General features: G+C 38.6%; 1 protein-coding gene across 2 annotated transcripts in view; it reads left to right on the top strand.

Moving 5' to 3' along the window:
• Window positions 1-20,808, top strand: part of LOC131438384 (toll-like receptor 6) — a 29,035-nt gene extending 8,227 nt beyond the window's left edge. Inside the window, exons 1-6 of one of the 2 annotated variants that reach the window (XM_058608390.1) lie at window positions 7,115-8,647; window positions 8,708-8,799; window positions 8,866-8,980; window positions 9,042-10,888; window positions 20,067-20,194; window positions 20,257-20,808. In XM_058608390.1, coding sequence (XP_058464373.1) covers window positions 8,767-8,799; window positions 8,866-8,980; window positions 9,042-10,888; window positions 20,067-20,194; window positions 20,257-20,632 — 2,499 coding nt within the window. In that variant the 5' untranslated portion in view covers window positions 7,115-8,647; window positions 8,708-8,766 and the 3' untranslated portion in view covers window positions 20,633-20,808. Of the gene's footprint in view, window positions 1-7,114; window positions 8,648-8,707; window positions 8,800-8,865; window positions 8,981-9,041; window positions 10,889-20,066; window positions 20,195-20,256 lie in introns of those variants that run through there. The other variant, XM_058608389.1, reaches the window with a different exon arrangement.
• The last annotated feature ends 404 nt before the right edge of the window (window positions 20,809-21,212 follow it).

Genomic DNA, 21,212 nt, shown 5'->3' with positions numbered 1-21,212 from the left:
ACCGAAGGATTACCACAATGTTAAAGCCTCTGTAATTGAGACTTGAAGATCTGATTTGATTAATTATTATTATTCGAGAATCTGAATGCTATTGGACGTGGATCTGTATGAGTAATCAGTCCAATACTTAGTAAATGCGACTTTTCTTTGTTGAATCAGATCTAATGTGGAAGGGTTTCTCATATGGAAAAATTAAAGGGTTGTATGCAAGACACGACTGAGCACGATTACATTAAAATTGAAATAATTCTAAGGTACACATAATAAATACATAAATAAAGATGATAGTGGATGCACTAAACAATGTCAAATTACAAACTTACTCCACTTTTAGTGTTTAGATTTTTTGTTAATGATCAAATTGACAATTAGATTCTTTCAGAATAATTGATTCTACTATATTTTAATGCCTTCCTCAAATTTTAACATTTTAAAATTCTTGAAAAATATTATTTAAATGAAAGTCAATTATGATGATTTCAAAGTTACTTAGAAGATCAAATTTAGATACGAACAACGTCAAGATATAAATCTGGACAAATGAAACTATTTTATATCATAATATTTTTCAAGACAGAGAACGTACAAACTTATACATTTCATAAACAGCGATTAGAGCAGATTTTATATATTCCGATCGAAAAATGTGAATGTGAAAAATGTGAATAACCGTCAACCAATGAACTCAGTAATAGTGTAATTTAATTGATCCTTCGTTAAAAAGCATCGATAATCTTCGGAAAGTGTCTGCAAATTCTATGGCAGCAATACAAGAAAGAAAACAAGTGACACAGTCCGTAGAACATATTTTGTTACCTTCATTGATTTTTACTTTTTCATATTAGAAACCAATGCATACGCAACCAAATTCCTTAATTTTGTTCATATTGTAACTTGATTTTATTAATACATGAACGAACATTGTTATTTTTTTTTTTTTCATAAATACGTTTATTTCATAGGCAATATACATAAGTTTTTCTTCGCCGTGGCATCCACAATACATAGTAGTTTAAACCTAATACATTTCGAATATCATATTAGTATGTTGGTACTCATTAGTTAATCTAAACACTGTTTTTATCAAGCGAGTTGCTATTTTAAATTACATTAAATAAAATACATTTATTTTGTACATGATCTTATAACTATTTCAGGATTGTTTGTATCAGTTCACCACTTATATTCAATATCCTATAGTTGGCTATTGGTTGAACTCATGGAAGAGAAAACAGTTTAACATAAAATAAAATTTAAATTGGAACTCCAATGGATTTAATGAAATGATAAAGAAGTTTCATGTATGGAAGGTCACGACAAGCAAGAATGTCGCGAACTGGGACATTGGATAGTCTACCTTGGGTACGCAAGGAATTTATTAGTTGAGATCTGACATCACGAAACTCCACGCATGTCCAAACAACATGGTCAATATCGCGGTAACCTTCGCCGCAAGCACAATGATTAGTCTCGGAAAGTCCAATTCGAAGGAGATGTGCATCTAACGTGTAGTGATTGGACATGAGTCTGGACATCACACGAATGAAATCTCTACTCACATCCAGTCCCCTGAACCATGCCTTTGTCGATATTTTAGGAATAATTGAGTGCATCCACCGACCCAGATCATCTTTATCCCAAGAAGCTTGCCAGCTGGCAAGTGTTCTTTGGCGAGACGCGCTATAGAATTCGTTGAAAGCAATCGGTCTCTCATAAATTTCACCCTCAATAGCACCACGTTTGGCTAAAATATCGGCTCTTTCATTGCCTGGAATGGAGCAATGAGCCGGAACCCAAACTATTGTGATTAGATAATTATTATTCAATATGTCGTTCAGACACTGTTTTATTTTACCCAAGAAAAACGGTTCATTTTTGCCAGCAGCGTTTGAGCGAATGGCTTCAATTGCACTCAGACTATCTGTGAAGAGGAAATAATGGTTTGGAGATAATGTGACGATTACATTCAAGCTATAATGAACTGCTGCTAACTCTGCTATATAAACAGATGCAGGTTCTTGAAGCTTGAATGAGGCCGAAACATTATTGTTGAACTTACCAAACCCTGTCGCTTCTTCCATTCGCGATCCGTCCGTGTAAAACATTTTCTCAGAGTTAATATGCCTGAACTTACTTGAAAATATTTTTGGGATTTCCATAGAGCGTAGGTGGTCCGGGATTCCACGCACTTCGCGCTGCATGGATGCGTCGAAAAATAAAGTTGAGTCAGGTACATTTAGGAGGCTGACACGGATAGGAATATATCTTGAAGGGTTGATTTCCTGTGACATATGGTTAAAATATACTGTCATGAATTTTGTTTGAGATCGAAGCTCGACTAGTCGTTCGAAATTATTAATTACCATGGGATTCAGCACATCACATCTTATTAGCAGGCGTGATGAAAGCTCCCAAAATCGATCTTTTAATGGAAGAACTCCCGCCAGAACTTCAAGACTCATTGTATGTGTCGAATGCATGCAGCCTAAAGCAATTCGCAAACAACGGTACTGAATTCGCTCAACTTTGATAATATGAGAATTTGCAGCGGAACGAAAACAAACGCATCCATATTCCATCACTGAAAGTATCGTTGTCTGATACAATTTTATTAGATCTTGCGGATGAGCACCCCACCAAGACCCTGTTATTGTTCGAAGAAAATTTACTCTTTGTTGGCATTTCGTTATCAGATACCTAATGTGTCCTCCCCACGTGCATTTGGAATCAAACCACACCCCGAGGTATTTGAAAGTCAAAACCTGTTCGATTATTCTTCCCATCATATGAAGCTGAAGTTGCGCGGGATCATGCTTTTTTGAAAAGACGACCAGCTCTGTTTTCTCCGCAGAGAATTCGATACCAAGATGAACAGCCCAAACGGACAATTTATCTAAGGTATCTTGCAATGGTTTTTGCAGATCAATAGCTTTGGATCCAGTAACTGAAACCACGCCATCATCTGCCAATTGTCTTAGTGTACATGGGGTTACTAGACAGCTGTCAATGTCATTCACGTAAAAATTATAGAGGAGCGGACTGAGGCATGAGCCTTGCGGGAGACCCATGTAGCTAATTCTGATTGTTGCCAAATCGCCATGTGAAAAATGCATGCGTTTCTCTGACAAAAGGTTGTGCAAATAATTATTTATAACCGCTGGGAGTCCATGTTGGTGGAGCTTGTCTGAAAGAACATCAATGGAAACTGAATCAAATGCTCCTTTAATGTCTAAAAATACAGATGCCATTTGTTGCTTTTGAGCGAAGGCAATTTGGATGTCAGACGAAAGTAATGCAAGGCAATCATTCGTCCCTTTATTTCTACGGAAGCCAAACTGAGTATCTGACAACAAACCGTTCGTCTCGACCCAAGTGTCGAGACGTCGTAGAATAATTTTTTCGAACAATTTTCTGATGCAGGACAACATCGCAATGGGTCTATATGAGTTGTGATTGGAAGCTGGTTTCCCCGGCTTTTGAATGGCGATAACTTTCACTTGTCTCCAGTCAGGTGGAACAATATTTTGCTCAAGAAACTTGTTGAACAATTCCAACAAACGTCTTTTTGCGAGGTCGGGCAGATTCTTCACCAAGTTGAATTTAATTCTGTCCAATCCAGGAGCGTTATTGTTACAAGACATGAGTGCTATGGAAAATTCCATCATTGAAAAGGGGCTATCAATGGAATCATCATTTGAAGAAGACTCCCTAACAATGCTATGCGTAGGAACGGAATCTGGACAAACTTTCCTCGCAAAATCAAATATCCATCGATTCGAGTACTCCTCACTCTCATTTCCTACGTTACGATTCCTCATTCGTCTGGCCGTATTCCAAAGAGTGCTCATTGAGGTTTCTCTTGACAAACCTTCCACAAAATGTCTCCAATAGCTGCATTTCTTAACCCGAAGTATGTTCTTGTACTTGGTTTCTAAAACCAAGAATTTTTCAAAATTCTGAGGAGTTCCTCCTCCTCGTTTTAAAAACGTCTTGAAAGCATTTTGTTTCGCGTGTTTAGCATCTGAGCACTCTTTGTCCCACCAAGGATTTGGAGGTCTTCTGTTAGACGATGGACCAAGAAATCGTTTGGTTTGGGCTTGTTCTGCGGCCTCCAGAATCGAACAAACGAGGAAGTCATATTCTTCAAGTGGGGGAAGCTCTTCCATTGAAGTTAAGACACTTGAAATATTACTTTGGTATTTAATCCAGTCAATATTTTTTGTCAAATCATATGGAATATTAACTGAATTAGCAATGCCTTTGTTACTGCTAATTGAGATGATGATTGGTAAATGATCGCTACCATGTTAATCAGGAAATACTTTCCAGGTGCAATCTAGTCGAATTGAAGTCGAACAAAGAGATAAATCTAATGCACTTGGACGTGCAGGAGGTCTTGGGATCCGTGTCATGCTACCCATATTTAGTACCGTCATGCTAAAATTGTCGCAAATATTATATATTAGAGATGATCTGCTATCATTGTAAACGGAACCCCACATCATTCCGTGCGAATTGAAATCTCCTAAAATCAAACGTGGAGCAGGAAGGGCTTCGACAATTTCATTAAGCTGTCGTTGTCCAACTTGAGCTCTTGGAGGAATATATACCGAAGCAATGCAAATGTCCTTTCCTTTAATGTTTATTTGACAAGCAACAACTTCTATACTAGAAGTCGAAGGAATGTTTAATCTATAAAAGGAATAACATTTCTTAATTCCTAAAAGCACTCCACCATACGGGGAGTCTCTGTCGAGACGTATAATGTTAAAGTCATTAAAATTTAAGGCTATGTTTGATGTAAGCCATGTTTCGCACAAAGCAAATACATCACATTTTTGACTATGCAACAAAACTTTAAATGAATCAAGTTTTGGCATGATGCTTCGACAATTCCACTGCAGGACAGTGATTGAATCATTTGCGGCGGATGATAAATTATCCATCAAATGATACAAAACCTGTAAGAGCTGGCCATTGAGCTGATAACTGTTTCAAAAAAGTTCTAGCTATTGGAAGGAATGCTGTTATGATGGTCTTTAGAGGTTCAGAAATATTGAATGCAGCGAAAATCCATTCTACAATTTCCGAAAATTTCAGTAATCCTGTTGGTGAATGTGAAATGGAGCCCACTGGATTATTGTCTTTTCTTGAGCTAGTTCCTGGATTGGTTTGTGAATTTGACAAACCAGGAGGCACAGTTTTTGGTTTTAAATTTGGCTTTTTAGCTTTAACACGGGGATCTTTTTTTGAAGGTATAATTTTAGGTGTCTTTTTTTGGTATTTTGTGGTTTGTTAATCTCCTCTTAACAGACCCTTGAGGAGTGACAAACGAGGTATCTTCACTATTTCCGTCAGAGTCAGATTCCTCTGGCTCCGCAAGATTTGAAAAACCGTTTTCGGTTTCCAAAGGGGAGACATGTATGACCGTTTTGAGCATTTCTGCATATGTGCGCTTAGACCGTGCTTTTAAAGAAAGCTTCATTTTGTCTTTACGCAGCTTAAATGCAGCGCACACTGAAAGATCATCATGAGGGCTTTCCCCACAATAAACACATTTTTCAACATCTTTATCGCAAAGATTATCCTTATGAGGCCCTTGACATTTGATACATTTAGACTTATTACTACAGTAAGTAGCTGTATGTCCGAATTTTTTACAGTTCGTGCAATTCATAACATGCGGTACGAAAAGCCGAACAGGAAGACGAATTTTATCGATATAGACATGGCTAGGCAATGCAGATCCGGCAAATGTTACGCGAAACGAATCTGAGGGACGATAAGACTTTTTTCCATCGACAATAGATGCTGAGTACAATTGTTTGCACTCGAGTATCTTAACTCCCTCAAGCATGGAGTTTTTAAAACGGCCAACTCCATTTTTAAGTAAATCATCTGCTGTCAGACTTGCTTCAGTCACAACACCGTCAATTTCTACCTCCTTCGATGGAATGTAAACTCGATATTCAATAGCAAATAATTTACAGGTTACAATATCGTTTGCCTGTTTCAAGTCGTTAACTACAACTCGAATTTTATCTCTATTAACCTTACAGATTTCTTTAACTTCAGAGAAATGTGATGTCAAATCCTTTGTAATTTGCATCAAGTTTAAAATCTTTTCTTTTTTTCGAAGATAGACTATCCATGGCCCAGTGGTACCCTGTGGATAATGTTTAGCCCTCGGAGTATTTAAACTTTTACTAGTATCCGGAATCGGATTCGGATGATCTTCCATGAGATCATCCATTACATTAAATTTTTTTTGTAAATTAATAATACCAAAATAAAAACTTATGTTTAGTAAAATTTCAGATATAAGAAATAAAAAATAAATTAAATTAAATCTACCTTGTAGCTGATGTCTCTGTTCCTTTATCGTGAAGAACGACGTGAAGCTCTTCCAACGATTTCCAATTGGCAGTCTTTTGCTGTTTCCAATTGGCAGTCTTCTGTCGTTTACTGCTATCTCAGTTGCTCTGCCGTCGTTGTGAACACCACTGCACTTGCTGTACCTGACCCCAGGTACAGTGCTTTTGCTCTTGGTGGCGATCAAATGCGATGCTTGCAGTGTAGCACCTCGCGATATATGCCGTCTCTTTTGATCCTACGCAGCGTACAAATTCTGGTACCTGGTAGATCAGCACTGGGTTGCTTTAGCACCTCTGTGCCTTTGCACCCCTTCGTCTTCGCACCTTTATGCGATGGCACCTCTGTGACTCGTCACTTCTATGCTCTCGCACCTCTGTGTCTCTACACCTCTGTGCGTATGAACGGGATGGCCTTCGTTGCTAGCTTTCCAGTCGGGAAACGCCCCGAATATTGCGTTTGCTATGGGCAGTTTAACTACCTGAAGCTTAGAATTGTCTCGGTAGCAGCCGTTAACTCACGAGCCAGTACAATCGAAACACAACCTCTTCGCTTGAATGGTTTTTACTGAATGACTAATCGCTCTTGTTGAAAGCGAAACTAGCTATGCAGACGACACAAAACACATCTGCTCGCAGTGGCGATAGAATCCAAACTGAACATTGTTATAGTTATAGTTGAGACGCTTATTATTTTGATGTAAATGATAATTTTACTGAAACTGGCGGTGACCCGAGTTCAGTGAGGATTCAAATGATACATGTAAAATGGCAGAACAGCTTATCTTGAGTTTACCTTGATACTATATTTTATTGGATCTAATAATTCTATATATGTGAGTCTATGCAACTTATTTGTACTAAGTTCCGAATCTTTTGAAGCGTTTCCTGGTGGGACAACAACTTGTTCAAATTGATACTGCATAACGATTTGCATTGCATTGTTTTTGTTACACTTAGTCTGGATCCCTTCTATGAGATTCTTGGAAGTAATTCTAGACCAAAATGTTATGCTTTATAAGGCTAAATCAATTTCTAACTATTCAATTAGGTTAAACAATTATTGTTTGGCATAATAATAGGGTCTGAGGAATTATGCTGTGAGATAGTTCATTGTGTTTAGCCAAATTCAATGAAGTATCTATGATTATCATCATAACACAACTTTATACTGAATCCATTTTCGCGCCACCGTGTTGTTCGTATGTAAATGAAAATTTCAGTATGCACACTACCCGTTGACAAAATAAAACATTTTTAAACCTTTTCGAATCAATTAAAATGATGCAAATCCATCAACAAATCACAGATATACAATAAGAGCTTCAAATAAGGTTCGAAAAATCTATCGCCGATAGTTCTAAATTGGCCTGGTAGTTACCGGAGAATCAAAATAAACAGCTCACTTGCATCCAATACCAGCGAATACGGTATCAACACACCGCACACATACAAAAGCAACTATCCAGTGAGCGAATGAATGTAGCTTTCAGCTTTGTCTTCCACTCACCCTTCCTCGCTGGCAGCCATGGATAAACTAAAGAAGAAATGTATTCGGGAATATATTTATAGATTTCCTTTTGTGCTAGAGTTCATACTGCGCAAATCGGACGAGAGAATGACATCATTGACTGCGACTGTCATTGGCTCGTGAAAACATAAGTAAATTCAAACCAATTTTTCAATGGTATGTAATTGAAATACTCAAACGACGTTACCTCATAAGTTTAAGTTGAATGTTCTCGAATCGATTGGTAGTTAAACTATTTAAATCCATCAACAAATTACTGAGTTATAAGCTTCAAAATTATGACAGAAAAAGGTTACGCGGTTAGTTTTGCATTTTTTAGCCTCGTATAGTGAAGAGTAAGACATTTTTAATGCCGAAACACAAGTTGAACCAATTGGAAAAAAATAATTGAAAAGTTTACTTTTAATCATCTGTCTTATCGGGGGCTGTGGTGATAAATAAGACGGTCTCTTTGCAAGTTTGATTTCCAGTCTCGCACATAAAGGGTTTTAATGATTTAGATTTTGATAAATTGAACAGATTTGAACTTGGAGAAATCAAACTTCTGCACAATTCACAATTGTGATTAGAAATGTAGCATTAGTCGGAAGAAAATCGTTTATCAGTTTTTAATGTTGATTTATTAGTTTGAACTTACTAATTTACGGAGGAATCGTTTTCGGCGGTGTTATCGCCTGCTGATGTGTTTGTTATGGCGATTTTCTGTTTATCAACGAATACCGCAATCACCAGCTGCTAACTAGAGGTCCTTGACTGGGTATTCTACACAGTTGAACGATATCGTAACTCAAAATTTCATTTGCAGGAGTACGAGAAAATTCACTGGATCTATCTAATAATGTGTTTCCTGATATAATCACTCGAATGAAACCATTTTTGATGAAAGGTATGCCCCAGGTAAGTTAATAATGTTAGATGTTATGAATTCATTTCGTTATCGAATATTTATTATTCTATTTTCAGCGGTTGAAATACCTTTCTATGGCCCGCAGCGGACTAACCAGTCTTCCAATGTTTGAACTAACACTAGTCAATGGCACGTTAACGCATCTTTCTCTAATGGACAATGTTATAATACGTGAGTGACTTGGTTACGTGTCTATGAATTATAATTTATGAAGAACCTGTCAACTTTGCAGCATTTAAATTACCTGTGTTGCGCAATTTACGCATACTGGATCTTCGACATTGTGGATTGAGTTATCTGCCGGACGAAGCTTTCGTCAACACACCCAGCCTATTTAAGCTATTCCTATCGCACAACAGTCTGACAAAGCTAAGTTCGTCTCAATTTCTAGGACTCACCAGTCTTCGCCACTTGGATATATCTTACAACGCTCAAGAGAAAATGAGCGGCCTTGCGGGTGATGAGCAGATGATAGATCCTTATAATTCATTGACCGAGGGACTCTATTTGAATGACACTGTATTCGATCCCCTGGTGAATCTATCCTTCTTAGATGTATCGCATACCAAACTGCTGTCGTACAGTTCGAAGGCATTCCGCCATGTAACGGTTAAACAGTTGAGTCTGTGCTACACAGATATCGCTATCATCGTCGGCTCGATGATAAACGGATCGCTAAGGGTGTTGGATATATCCGGAAATCCTGGTATATCCACGGCTATCCACCATGAGCAAAGTGACACGCGAAGCTTCAACAATAATTTAGAAATTCTCGTATGTGAAAACTCTACAGTGAAACATTTGGACTGGCTTAGCGGAATGATCAATCTTAAGGTACTGCTACTTGGGACGAACAATATAAATCAGCTGAAAAATTGTACATTCGAGAATTTAGCTGCTCTAGAAATTCTAGATTTAAGTGGCAATCATATCAGTAATTGGCATCAAAGAGTATTTACGAATAATGCCGAGTTGTATATCCTGGATCTGTCAGATAATAACATTAATGTGCTGACGACGGAAATGCTGTACGACTTTGCAAGCGTAAATTTTCTAGCTATCGGTCAAAATAGTTTTGTTTGTCATTGTTTGCTACGAGAATTCATTGAAATGGCAGCAAAAAATTCCGAAACCATATCGTGCTTGTTGAATAACTTAGTTGATCATTTTCAAACCACATCCGATGCGACGAGATACGACGAGGTATTGGAATATCTGTACAACTCCGGATTTTTAACTACTGCTAATCCAATTGATGATAAAGTGCTTAATGCTAGTACTAAAACAGTAGATGCATATCTAAAAATTGTAGAATCCTTCATAGTGACTGAGTCGTCACTGCCAAACTTCCAAGAGGAAAACTACACTGTGATTCTCGAGGGCTATGAGCCAGAAGACATCATGAGTTCAATCGAAGAATATGACGTTCTTTCCCGTTTAGTCCAAGGCTACGTCTCCATTATCTATGATAGTAATACCAAATTCCAAGAATCCCTTAACAAGTATCGCATTGAACCAACAGATCCACGATTTATTCGTATCAATTGTAGCAATGACTCTGTAACTACGAATCAACCATCAACTAATGATCAGCCAAGCAGTACTGATCCACTATATGGATTACAGTTCCAAATAATCGACTTTGACGAAGACAGGTACAAATGTATTGATTTGGATGATTCTGAATTTAATCTTTTAGAACAGGAAAGGTGCCTTCTCGACAGATCTGCATTACTACCGTTTTTGCCCATAACTAATAGTACAGCAGCAACCATAATTAAGTTTAGTCTGATCTTTTTTGGGTTCGCACTAGTTTCCTTCATAATTTATATCTCCAAATGGGATCATATCAAGTACTTTTGCATCATTGTACGCAATGCCACTATACTAAGTATGATGACACACAAGAGCGAATCGTTAATGAGAAAAGATAGCTTAGCCTCGGTAATTAGCTGCTACACCTACGATGTGTTTGTCAGCTACTCGGAACAGGATCGTCAATGGGTTCTGGAGCAGCTTCTTCCCAATCTGGAACAGACGGAGGACATCAATGTCTGTCTTCACGAACGAGATTTCAAGGTAAGGTTTTCTGCTACACTATTTCATATGTGTGTGAGTCCAATAATTGCTTTATTCTTCAAAAAAATCTACTGCATACTACTGATAAAAACTATCAATTGGAGAAGATTTGAGGTCGATTTAGAAATTTTTTTGCGGTTTTCGCCCTTTTCAGTGATGGTATAAAATTTTTAACACATTTTACCCTATATTTCCGGATCCGGATGAAATTCAGGAATTACCACAGGACCTTTCATTTGAACCTAAATTTGTGAAAATCGGTCGAGCCAACTATGAGAAAAATTAGAACACATATTTTCATTTTTTTGCGCATTTTACCCCCTAACTCCGGAACCCCGGAAGTTGGATCCAAATAATATTCAGGAATTTTGTATAAGACCACAAGACCTTTCAGTTGAATCTAAGTTTGTGAAATTCGGTTCTGCAATCTCTGAGAAAAGTTAGTGCAAAAAACGTTACATACACACATACGCACGTACACACATACACATACAAGCGCTACGCTGGCGAGATAGTAAGACAACCGCTCGAATAAAATTATCGATTACACACGTTACCGCAGCAGTTTCTTTCAAGTTCCCTGAGTTCTATGGAAAACGGATCCGCTCATGCACCCAGGCAAAAAATATATAGAATTTCATAATAATTTCGTATGGTTTTTAGCCACAAGAATATCGTATGCGAATCGTAAGATCGCCTTATGAAGTCACGAATATTGGAATTCCAATAAAAAGATTTATGAAATTCATACGCAATTTTTAGGAACATTGTGCGAAATTTCGATGACAAACATAACTTCTCTCATATATTGTGGAATTCATAAGTTGTTCGTATGAAAACTATAATAGTGATAGATGAGATCAGGGTCTGCCATCAAACATTTTTTTTACTTGCGGTTATTTCGACATTTCGGTTACCCTAATGTCACTTCTGATTTGACAGAAGCTTAGTTTAACTTAGTATACGCTTGAGGAACGCGTGAAAATAGTGCAGTTTTACTTTGAAAATCAGCTTGAAGAAGATGCCGATTTTTGCCAAAAAATCATCTTCTCGGATGAAGCACATTTTCATCTCGGCGGGTATGTCAATAAGCAAAATTGTCGCATCTGGGGGACGGAAAACCCGCACGTTATCATGGAGAAGCCGATGCATCCTCAGAGAGTGACGGTTTGGTGTGGATTTTGGTCTGGCGGCATCATTGGGCCATTTTTCTTCGAGAAAGAGGCAGGAGCCGCCGCCACGGTCAATAGTGAGCGCTACCGCGTCATTATTAGCGATTGGTTCTTCCCGTTACTTGAAGAGAAAGACTTGGACACCATTTGGTTCCAACAAGACGGCGCTCCGTGCTACACAGCCAACGCTACGATCGATCTTCTGCGCGCAGTCATCGAAGATCGAATTATCAGTCGAAATTCGGATGTCGTTTGGCCGCCTCGGAAATGTGATTTGACGCCGTTAGACTATTATCGTTGGGGGGCTGTCAAAAATAAGTGTTATGTGGACAAGCCAGAGACAATTCAAGCCTTGAAGGTAAACATTTGTGCAGCCATAGCTGAAATAAAGCTGCATACAATCGAAAATGTACTAAAAAACTGGACCGATCGTATGGCGTACTGCAAGGCCAGCCGAGGCAGCTATTTAAATGAAATTGTATTCCACAATTAACCGGAAGGATTGTACTTTAATAAGATTTGCCGTATGATTTTCACTACTCAATTTGCCTGAATATGTGGTTTGACCAGGTCGAAGCTCAATTTGAACTTGCTGGGATTCAGAGCGGCCTAACCAAATTTTATCACATTATTGCCAAGGTGAATCAGACAGTCTTGCGGCATATTTCCGATATAGTCGCAAATCCTCCTGTACATGATAGGTACGTAACTGTAAAAAACGTCTAATCTCCCGATTCGAGTTGTCGACACAGGAAAAATTCGAAAAGCTACTTAATTCCTGCGATCTTGGTGATATGCGTCCACTCATCTGCCAGGTAAGATGCAGGAGCTGGCTACAAATCTAAACGTAAACGACGAGTTGATGAGAATGTTGTTTATGTTGCAACATAACGGGCATACGTGCAGTTTTAGCGATTTGTGAGAGTAAACTTGATCAGCTAGCTGCAATGGCTGATAAAATGGTCAACTCCTCTGGTCCTCAGATAGCCATCGCATCTCTTCCTGCTGCTACCACAAATATACAAGATCTGGAAACCCAAGTTGCTGCACTATCCAGCGAAGTGCGACGATTGAGAACGGTGGAGAATGGAAATTGGTCCCGTTCTTCATCACGGCGCCGTAACGACCCACATTCTTCGCAGGACATTTGTTGGTATCATCGTAAATTTCGAGAGGCCGCACAGCAATTCCGATCTCCGTGCCCGTAATCGAAACAAAAAAAACTAAAATCGTTCTCATCCCAAACGTCGAGGGTGGAAACTAAAACGAACAGCAGCTGTCTCACTATTTTCGATCGAACAGTAAACAAACGATTTTCAATGACATTTAGATGTTTTTGGTTCGTGCGTAAAGTACATATTTAGTTTCGTACGCAAAGTATATATTTCCACAGACTAACAGACATGACAGTATGAGTAAATTCTTATAAAAATAATTTTTCGTGATGCACTAGTTCCACCTATATTGTACTGCGCGAACTATTTACTATCTGTACACCCCTTGTGATATGTACAAGTTTTTTTACTAGTTGGTTTCCCCTCGTTTGTCAACACCGATCAGCTGCTTGCAGGGATGCCTGATTTCATCAAAATATTTGAAAATGAATCGTCACAATAAATTATTGGATTACGTTGATAATATATTTAACTTTTTCGCGATGTTGGAAGGTAACCATTTATTTGACTCAACGTTGTTCATCTAGACTATTTTTGATTGTGTTGGAAGTTTTCACCCGAAATTAAGTGGCGGCAGACCAGAAGCAAGTAAATATTGGTTCGATTTTGTATTGCGTTGGAGGATGAGAAGTAGGCACAATTATGTATATAGTTTTGGCAATATGAATTAAATCTGTATCCTGCATGAAATTCGCATGGAGGTATACAACTCAATAAATTACAGGTAATTCTGTATGAATGGCAACTCTGTTGGTAAATGAAAAAAATAAACACAGTCTAGATGACAGACAGGATGTTTTTGATAGGGTAACGTGGCGCCATCATGACATATGTGAGTACTGTCCCAAATAAAGGAATATTCAAAATGACCGTTAAAATGATTGAAGAATATAATTTGAGTGTCCTGTCTGTTAGTCTGTGATATTTCTTCGCGTTTCGCGAAATATCGAAACTAAATATATACTTTACTTATAAACCAAAAACCCCTAAATGTTCAAATTCTGCGGCGGCCAGTAGTCGGTCGTCACTCGTTTCCGTACGAGACATCAGATAGGATAAGGCATTAGGCGGAGATGGCGGTTCAATTTGAACTGCTTTAAGCACTGATGAGCCGAAGGCGAAACGCGAAGAAATCGATTTTTAACAGATACTGGATCGGATCTCTCAATAGGTAGGCCCTTTTGTCGTGGGACTGTCGATTTATTCTATACTGCAAGAAAGTGTTGCCAGAAATCATGGTCGTGGGTGGGGATCACCAGGCTCCACACTTTTTATACCGGACGAACTAGGCTATGGTGCACAAAAAAACATGAGTAACGCGGTAGGAATCATCGAAACGATAAGTTCCTTTCTATCGAGATGATAGGATAGCTTGTAACACAACTGACAGATTCATTTACAGTAACCAATTTGCAACGAAAGATACGAGTATCTTCTATTGCAGAGAATTTGACATTTGGGCAAGAAATAAACTTCACTCGGTCACCAGTTAATCATCAAGTCGTGCATCAGTGTCGTATCGGTATTTTGTCATCCTACACACTGCTTCTATGTTTTTGATGTCTTAATTAGAGGAACTTTGGAGGATTGCGTATTGTGTCCGCTTCAGTCTTGGTCATACTGCCCACCCACCCTAGCAGCTATAGTCCTGCGGTGTCCTTTACTGTATCAAGCACACGTTTCCACATAACTCGATCCATGGTTGCTAGTCGCTGGCCACTCAAGGTACGGATGCTTCGAAGATCGTTCTTCACTTGATCGATCCATTTTGCGCGCTGCGCTCCGCTTCAAGAAACCACTTTCACCATTGCCTCTTTTTATGTTTGAACAGCTTGCCGATGACAAGTTTTACATCCCGCCGTGGACAACAGTCGTAGGTTCACTCCAGCCGTGCGTAAAATGCTTCCTTCTTATCATTGTGTGTCTTTTCATGTGTCAGTGCACGTTGATGATGCTGTAATTGAAGAAGCGGCCTTGATCTTCAACACGCACATACTATTATCACACGCTGGTGCATCTTGTCCATCACTATAAATCCCGTTCCTAATACGCTGGTTGCCACACTGCTGTGATAGAAGGTAGAAGCTCGATGCACGCTTTTCCACACCTTTTGTCTCATCTAAAAAAGTTCCAGTAGTAAGTGATCTGCAGTTCCTAGGAAGCCAAGTGATTTGCAGTTCCACGTTCCAAGCTTCCAATCGTAGTCTTTTGTTCGTCACCTAGGTCGTTTGCAATTATACCGAGTCGTATATCTACCTTGATTTTTCGTAACTGCTGTTTCACGGTCGGTTTGTTAGTTCTGCACCAACCTCTTGTCTCGCTGAGATACTGTACAAGAGGCTGAGGACCGCTTTGGGGCCTATATTACGCATTGTTCAGTCGTTTACCAACCAGTCAATTACCCCTATTCTGTATTTCGATCGAATCAGTTTTTTTTCGAACGAATGTAAAAATTTGCATTCTGTATGCCATTTGTATGTAAAACTCGAACTCGAACGAGTTACAGAATGCCAAATTTCGTATTCGATCGAAACAATCCGATTCGAACGAAATACGGAATCGGGATGTGTATCTCGATCGAGTTCGAGTTTTCCATACAAATGCATCACTCGATCGAAAAACAGAATGCAAATTTTCACATTCGATCGAAATAATACGACTCGATCGAAATACAGAATAGGGCTGAAGAACCACCCCTATTCTGCATTTCGATCGAATCGGATAGTTCTGATCGGATGTGGTTCGAATTTCATTCTGTAATCCGATCAAATGATACTTTTGTACGGAAAATTCGAACTGGATCGAGATACCAAATGCAAAATTTCATAGTCGATCGAATCGAACGAAATTCATAATCGGGGCGAACAATCCGCTAACAACTGATACTAAGGAGTACATTTTTAACAAAACGTACCAAGTATTTCTGTTTATATTATGCCTTCAACTATGATAGTGCATTTACCAGTACTGTAATTGAATGACATTGAAACGTATATTCGATAAATGAGTGTATAAAAAATATATGGAAATTCATAATGATATCGCATGGTTTGTAGCAAAAGGATTTCGTTTGCGAATCATAAGAGTGCCTCATAAAGTCACAAAAATTGAAATTCCACTAAAAGCCTTGTGAAATTCATAAGAAATTTTTAGGAACTTTGTGCGAAATTTCTATGACAAACATAACTCATCTCATATACTGTGGAATTAATAAGTTGTTCGTATGAAAACTATAATAGTGATAGATGATATATATACATATATATAATAGAGGTATATTTTCATATTAATTGTTAAAATGGTGATTTTGGTGATTTTTTATGCATCATAAGATTACACTACTCATTTTACCTGAGTGTAGACATATTTTTTTCGTCTTTCTTATATAGAAAGGTTATGTAATCACTGTGAAAACCGACTTTTGAACCGAGGCCCAAAGGGTGTGTGTGCAACATTTTTTTTTGCACTAACTCTTCTCGGAGATAGCTGAACCGATTTTCACAAACTTGGATTCAAATAAAGTCTTGTAACCGCATACAAAATTTCTGAATTTTATTTGAATCCGACTTCCGGTTTCGGAATTACAGGATGATATGTGCAAAAAAAATGAAAATTAGTTCACTAACTTTTCTCAGAGATATCTGAACCGACTCTCACAAACTTAGATTCAAATGAAAGGTATAAATATCTTATACAAAGTTCCTGAATTTCGTTTTGATCCGACTTCCGGTTACAGGAGTTACAGGGTTATTGGTGTAAAAATTCCAATTCTAAATTATTTCATCAAATTAGGTTCAAATATAGGATAAAGTGTGTTGAAAATTTGATACCCTCACTTAAAGTGGCGAAACAAAATACATAAAAAATACTAAACTGACCTCGTGACTATTTCAATCGGTAGAAATTATCAGTGGACAAATAAAATAAACCGCTTCTGGCTATCCTTATTCCCGGTTTCCGATTCCGACATTTTTTCTGCTCCACACAAAGAGGAAAGCGCACTTCTTCTCAGTGTCCAGACAGACAGACTTTGAGTGCGTGCTTGTGTTGAGAGAATAACATTCTCTTCGCACGAATCGCTCTCACGTGCTCTCGCCTAAATACACCCAAGTGATCACTGGCGCGTGATGGTGAGCGAACACTTCTGTGAACTTCAATTAATAGAAAGTAGATCTGGCCTTGTTATAAAAAATTTGCAATAAAAACCGAAAATTTAACGATAAATTGTTTTATTTTGCTGATTTTGCGTGCCCCACGCTTTTTCTACGCAAACCATACACCAGAGTGCTCACCGGAGTGTACACCTCTGTGAAAGTATCTGTATCCACCTCTGAGAATTAATTAGCTCTGCTCTATAACACTTTGGTGCGATTCAGTGGAAGAGGTAAAAGGAAATAAACAAACGCACTCATGATGCGTGCACACTTTATACAACAGTGGTGTTTATATGTGAAAGAGAAGAGCGCTCGTTGAAGTTGTCAGTGCGAGGGGAGAAATTTTGCTTACTCTTCGTCATACAGAGTGTTGCGTTTGTGCTTAGTTTATTTAGCATATTCAATAGTTAGCACCATTAAAAACAAAATAAACAAAAAATAGTAATAGTATTTAGCGGGTAATAGCACCACCGATTCCCTCCATCGAAAGTCAAGTCTTATTCGTCAGCCAACAACACAAATTGAACAAGATAATAACACACAGGCCAGCAACTCTGGCATCACTGCTTGTTTACGAACCGCTTCCTCGGTAAACGCACGATGTAAAACATGCGGACACTAGCTTCCGCACAAACGTCAAATAGCACAGAAAGGGAAAAGCAAAGAACATCCACAGTCGGCTCAATCAGTCATCGGAGGCGGACGTCAAATTCACTCCGCAGTGATACGAAACAATTCGCCGCTATCGGCCATTCTACATCATCTGAATACGTGGCCGTAAACAGCTCGAAGATCCGTCCACAACGACCAGCAAGAGGAAACCAGCTAACGAACTGGGTAGGAAAACGACTGCGCCGCTGTTAAAGCAAATCTAGCGCTAGGAAAGAGCAAAACCCCAAACGCGGTGTGATAGGAAACTTATTCGCGAATCGGCGGGTACCAAGCATATTAACGGACACCCAGAAAGGGGTTTTGTTGTTTTTGGTTCGCCTCGAATTTCTTCGGCGACGGCTCAATTCATTGCGTCGGCAGGCGTGCTATCATCGACAACGATTCTCGTACTTCAAGTTTGGTGGACTGACCCCTCTCGTTTGGTCCGAGCATTGTTGACGGTGGACAAAGCGGAAAGTTAGCTGACGCATAAGGTGCGAGAAAAGTATCGTGGCCGGACTTAGTGCGCAACTCGCGGCGTGGGATACCGGCAAGTGAATGCTGACGGAACGAGCGACGTCATTGAGCTGCTTATGAACAGGTTGATTGCTGCAGCTGAACGATCGCCGAGAGAGCGCAGCTATCGTGTGTTTGCCGTTGGCAAAATGGCGACGTAATTGAGATGATTCATAGGCTAAGCTCACAAGGCTCCGGTACCATGAGTAGAAAATCACTATTGTAAATATCATGAAATAACGCTGAGGAAAGTGAAGAATTTAGAGACGGTGGAGGAAGAAAGGTATTGTGAGGTTATGATTTGTAGAGGATGAAAAAATAGAGAAAGAGTGCGAAGAGCAGGCCAGTTTTGAGAGAGAAGGTAGGAATGTGGGGAAAGGAGGTGGAAAGTACAGTTGAGTGAGGTTATGATGATGGCTTATGATTGAATACAAACGCATGAAATGACACACCGACTTCATTTTGATTTGTTTGAGCAAGCCTGGAGTAACAAGAGGAGATGGACATCTCTGGTCATATATTCTAAAATGGATATCACTCAATTTTCTCAGCGATTATTCATCAATTTTCACAAATGAATATAGGTTCAAATGAAAGGCCTCGTGATCCCAGATTGAATTCCTGAATTTCAGCCGACACCAATTCCGGACATCCGGTTGCGGAATTACAGGGTGAAGGTTATTAAAATATTTATACTGTTACTAAAAGTGCTAAGTAAAACCCGTAAACTAATTTATAAACTTGCCTCAAAACTATTCCAATCGATAGTCATTATCAGTAGACGGCCAAACAAATTGATTTCGGCTGTTCTGATTCCCGGTTTTCGATTAACGACTGTAGACTCAAAAATGGATCCCAGTCACTTTTCTCGAACCGACTTCGATTGAACCGATCTCCGATCTGAGAACTTTTTTACTCTGTAGGTTATACTAGTTGATGGATAAAACTTTTTGTTTTTCAAGAGTCAAAGAAAATTATTTTGCGAAAATCCATACATTTATATATGAGAATATGAGGATTATGAGAAAGGCATCATTACACCACTAGGTGGATTAAAACAGGTTTTTTTGCTACTGTATTGGCCCAGCGTATATCATTCACAGGATAATTTCGTTTGGAAAAGATTTCTAATGGTGGTTTTGCGTTTTCCAATATCTTCAACACAGAATATGATGGAATTGATATCTGTTCATTTGGTTCAAATTTGACGACCATGGGGTTATAATGGGTTAAAGTATCTTTACGGAGCGTGATATGTTGCGTTCAAGTAGTAAAATGTTCCTAATGTTATAAACTTTCATAATCAGCTTAAAATTTGGAAATATTTGATGATTTGTGTTCGCGTGCCGCTGAAACGTTTTTTCGTTCTTTCAGATAAGCAGATTGAGTGCGGTGTATGTATACTATGCCTATGTGTAGAATCTTGCTAGTAAATCGTTTCCAAAAACAAATATACTTTCAATCGCACATCGTTGCTAAATACTAAAACAGCGATTATTTTTTTTTTCAGGTCGGAATAAGCATCCTTGAGAATATCATTTACTGCATGGACAAATCACGCACCTTACTTTTGGTAATGTCTGAGAGTTTTCTACTGAGTCACTGGTGTCAATTCGAGATGCATCTGGCTCAGCATAGGTAAAAAATTGGTTTATGAATAAGGTAAAAGTTCTGTCACAAACCATGACATCTTTCCACAGAATGCTTGAGACTCGTCGGGAACAGCTTATCTTGGTTCTTATAGAGGATATCCCGAAGAGTAAAAGACCTAAAACCTTGCATTTCCTGATGAAAACGAAAACATACATTGTTTGGCCCCAACCGGTACAAGAGAAGGCAACACCAATTTCCAATCATAATAGACTCGTCAAAAAGAGCAAAAAGTCAACTTCCCGCAAGGAGAAAGATGTTCAAATATTGAACGAGGAGCGAAAGTTATTCTGGCAACGCCTGCGAAAAGCAATCCATGCTGGGGTCGTATGGGAACCCTACATCGATGTGGGAACTCGTGAGAAAGACGCAACTGCTGGAGGCACTAAAACGACACGGAACACTGACCAGAAAAGTAAAACATAATTTACTACATAGAACTAAATTAGCTTGTAATCCATAATAAAGCTCGGTTAAAGGCCCCGTCTTACCAATAAACTGTGATACCACGTACGAATCAAGTACGCTCAAGTGAAAAGCTCCAAAGACACCGAACCAAACCAGAAGGCGTTTCTGAGAAATAAAATCAAACTTGAAAATTTTGCTTCCGTGGTTTTCATTTCCTTTTTGTATAAATATTTTCGTTTTATGTAATATATCATTTTATAATATATAATAACAATTTTCTGGCTGTCTCTAGAGTTACTTATGAATTCAAAATATTGTAGCTGAATTGGATTTGGTTTAACTAATTCAAATTGTTTTTGTTTTCTATTAGTGTTTGAATCTTCACCATTTTTCGGTTTTTTTGTTGCTTGATCCTCATAGTATGTACTAAACTTCAGTAAACAGGAATTAGAGCAGTTAGAACAGTTGCCAACCGAAAACCCTAATACCCTAAGGGTGGTAAACATGAATGATCTCGGCCAAAAACGCAGTGTTGCACAAGGATGGAGGTATTTCCGAGGTCGCTGTCACTAGATACTATTCAAAACTTTTTTTTATT

Source organism: Malaya genurostris, chromosome 3 (genome assembly GCF_030247185.1).
Source record: "Malaya genurostris strain Urasoe2022 chromosome 3, Malgen_1.1, whole genome shotgun sequence".
Lineage (NCBI taxonomy): Eukaryota > Metazoa > Arthropoda > Insecta > Diptera > Culicidae > Malaya > Malaya genurostris.
This window is presented reverse-complemented; position numbering and strand designations above follow the sequence as displayed.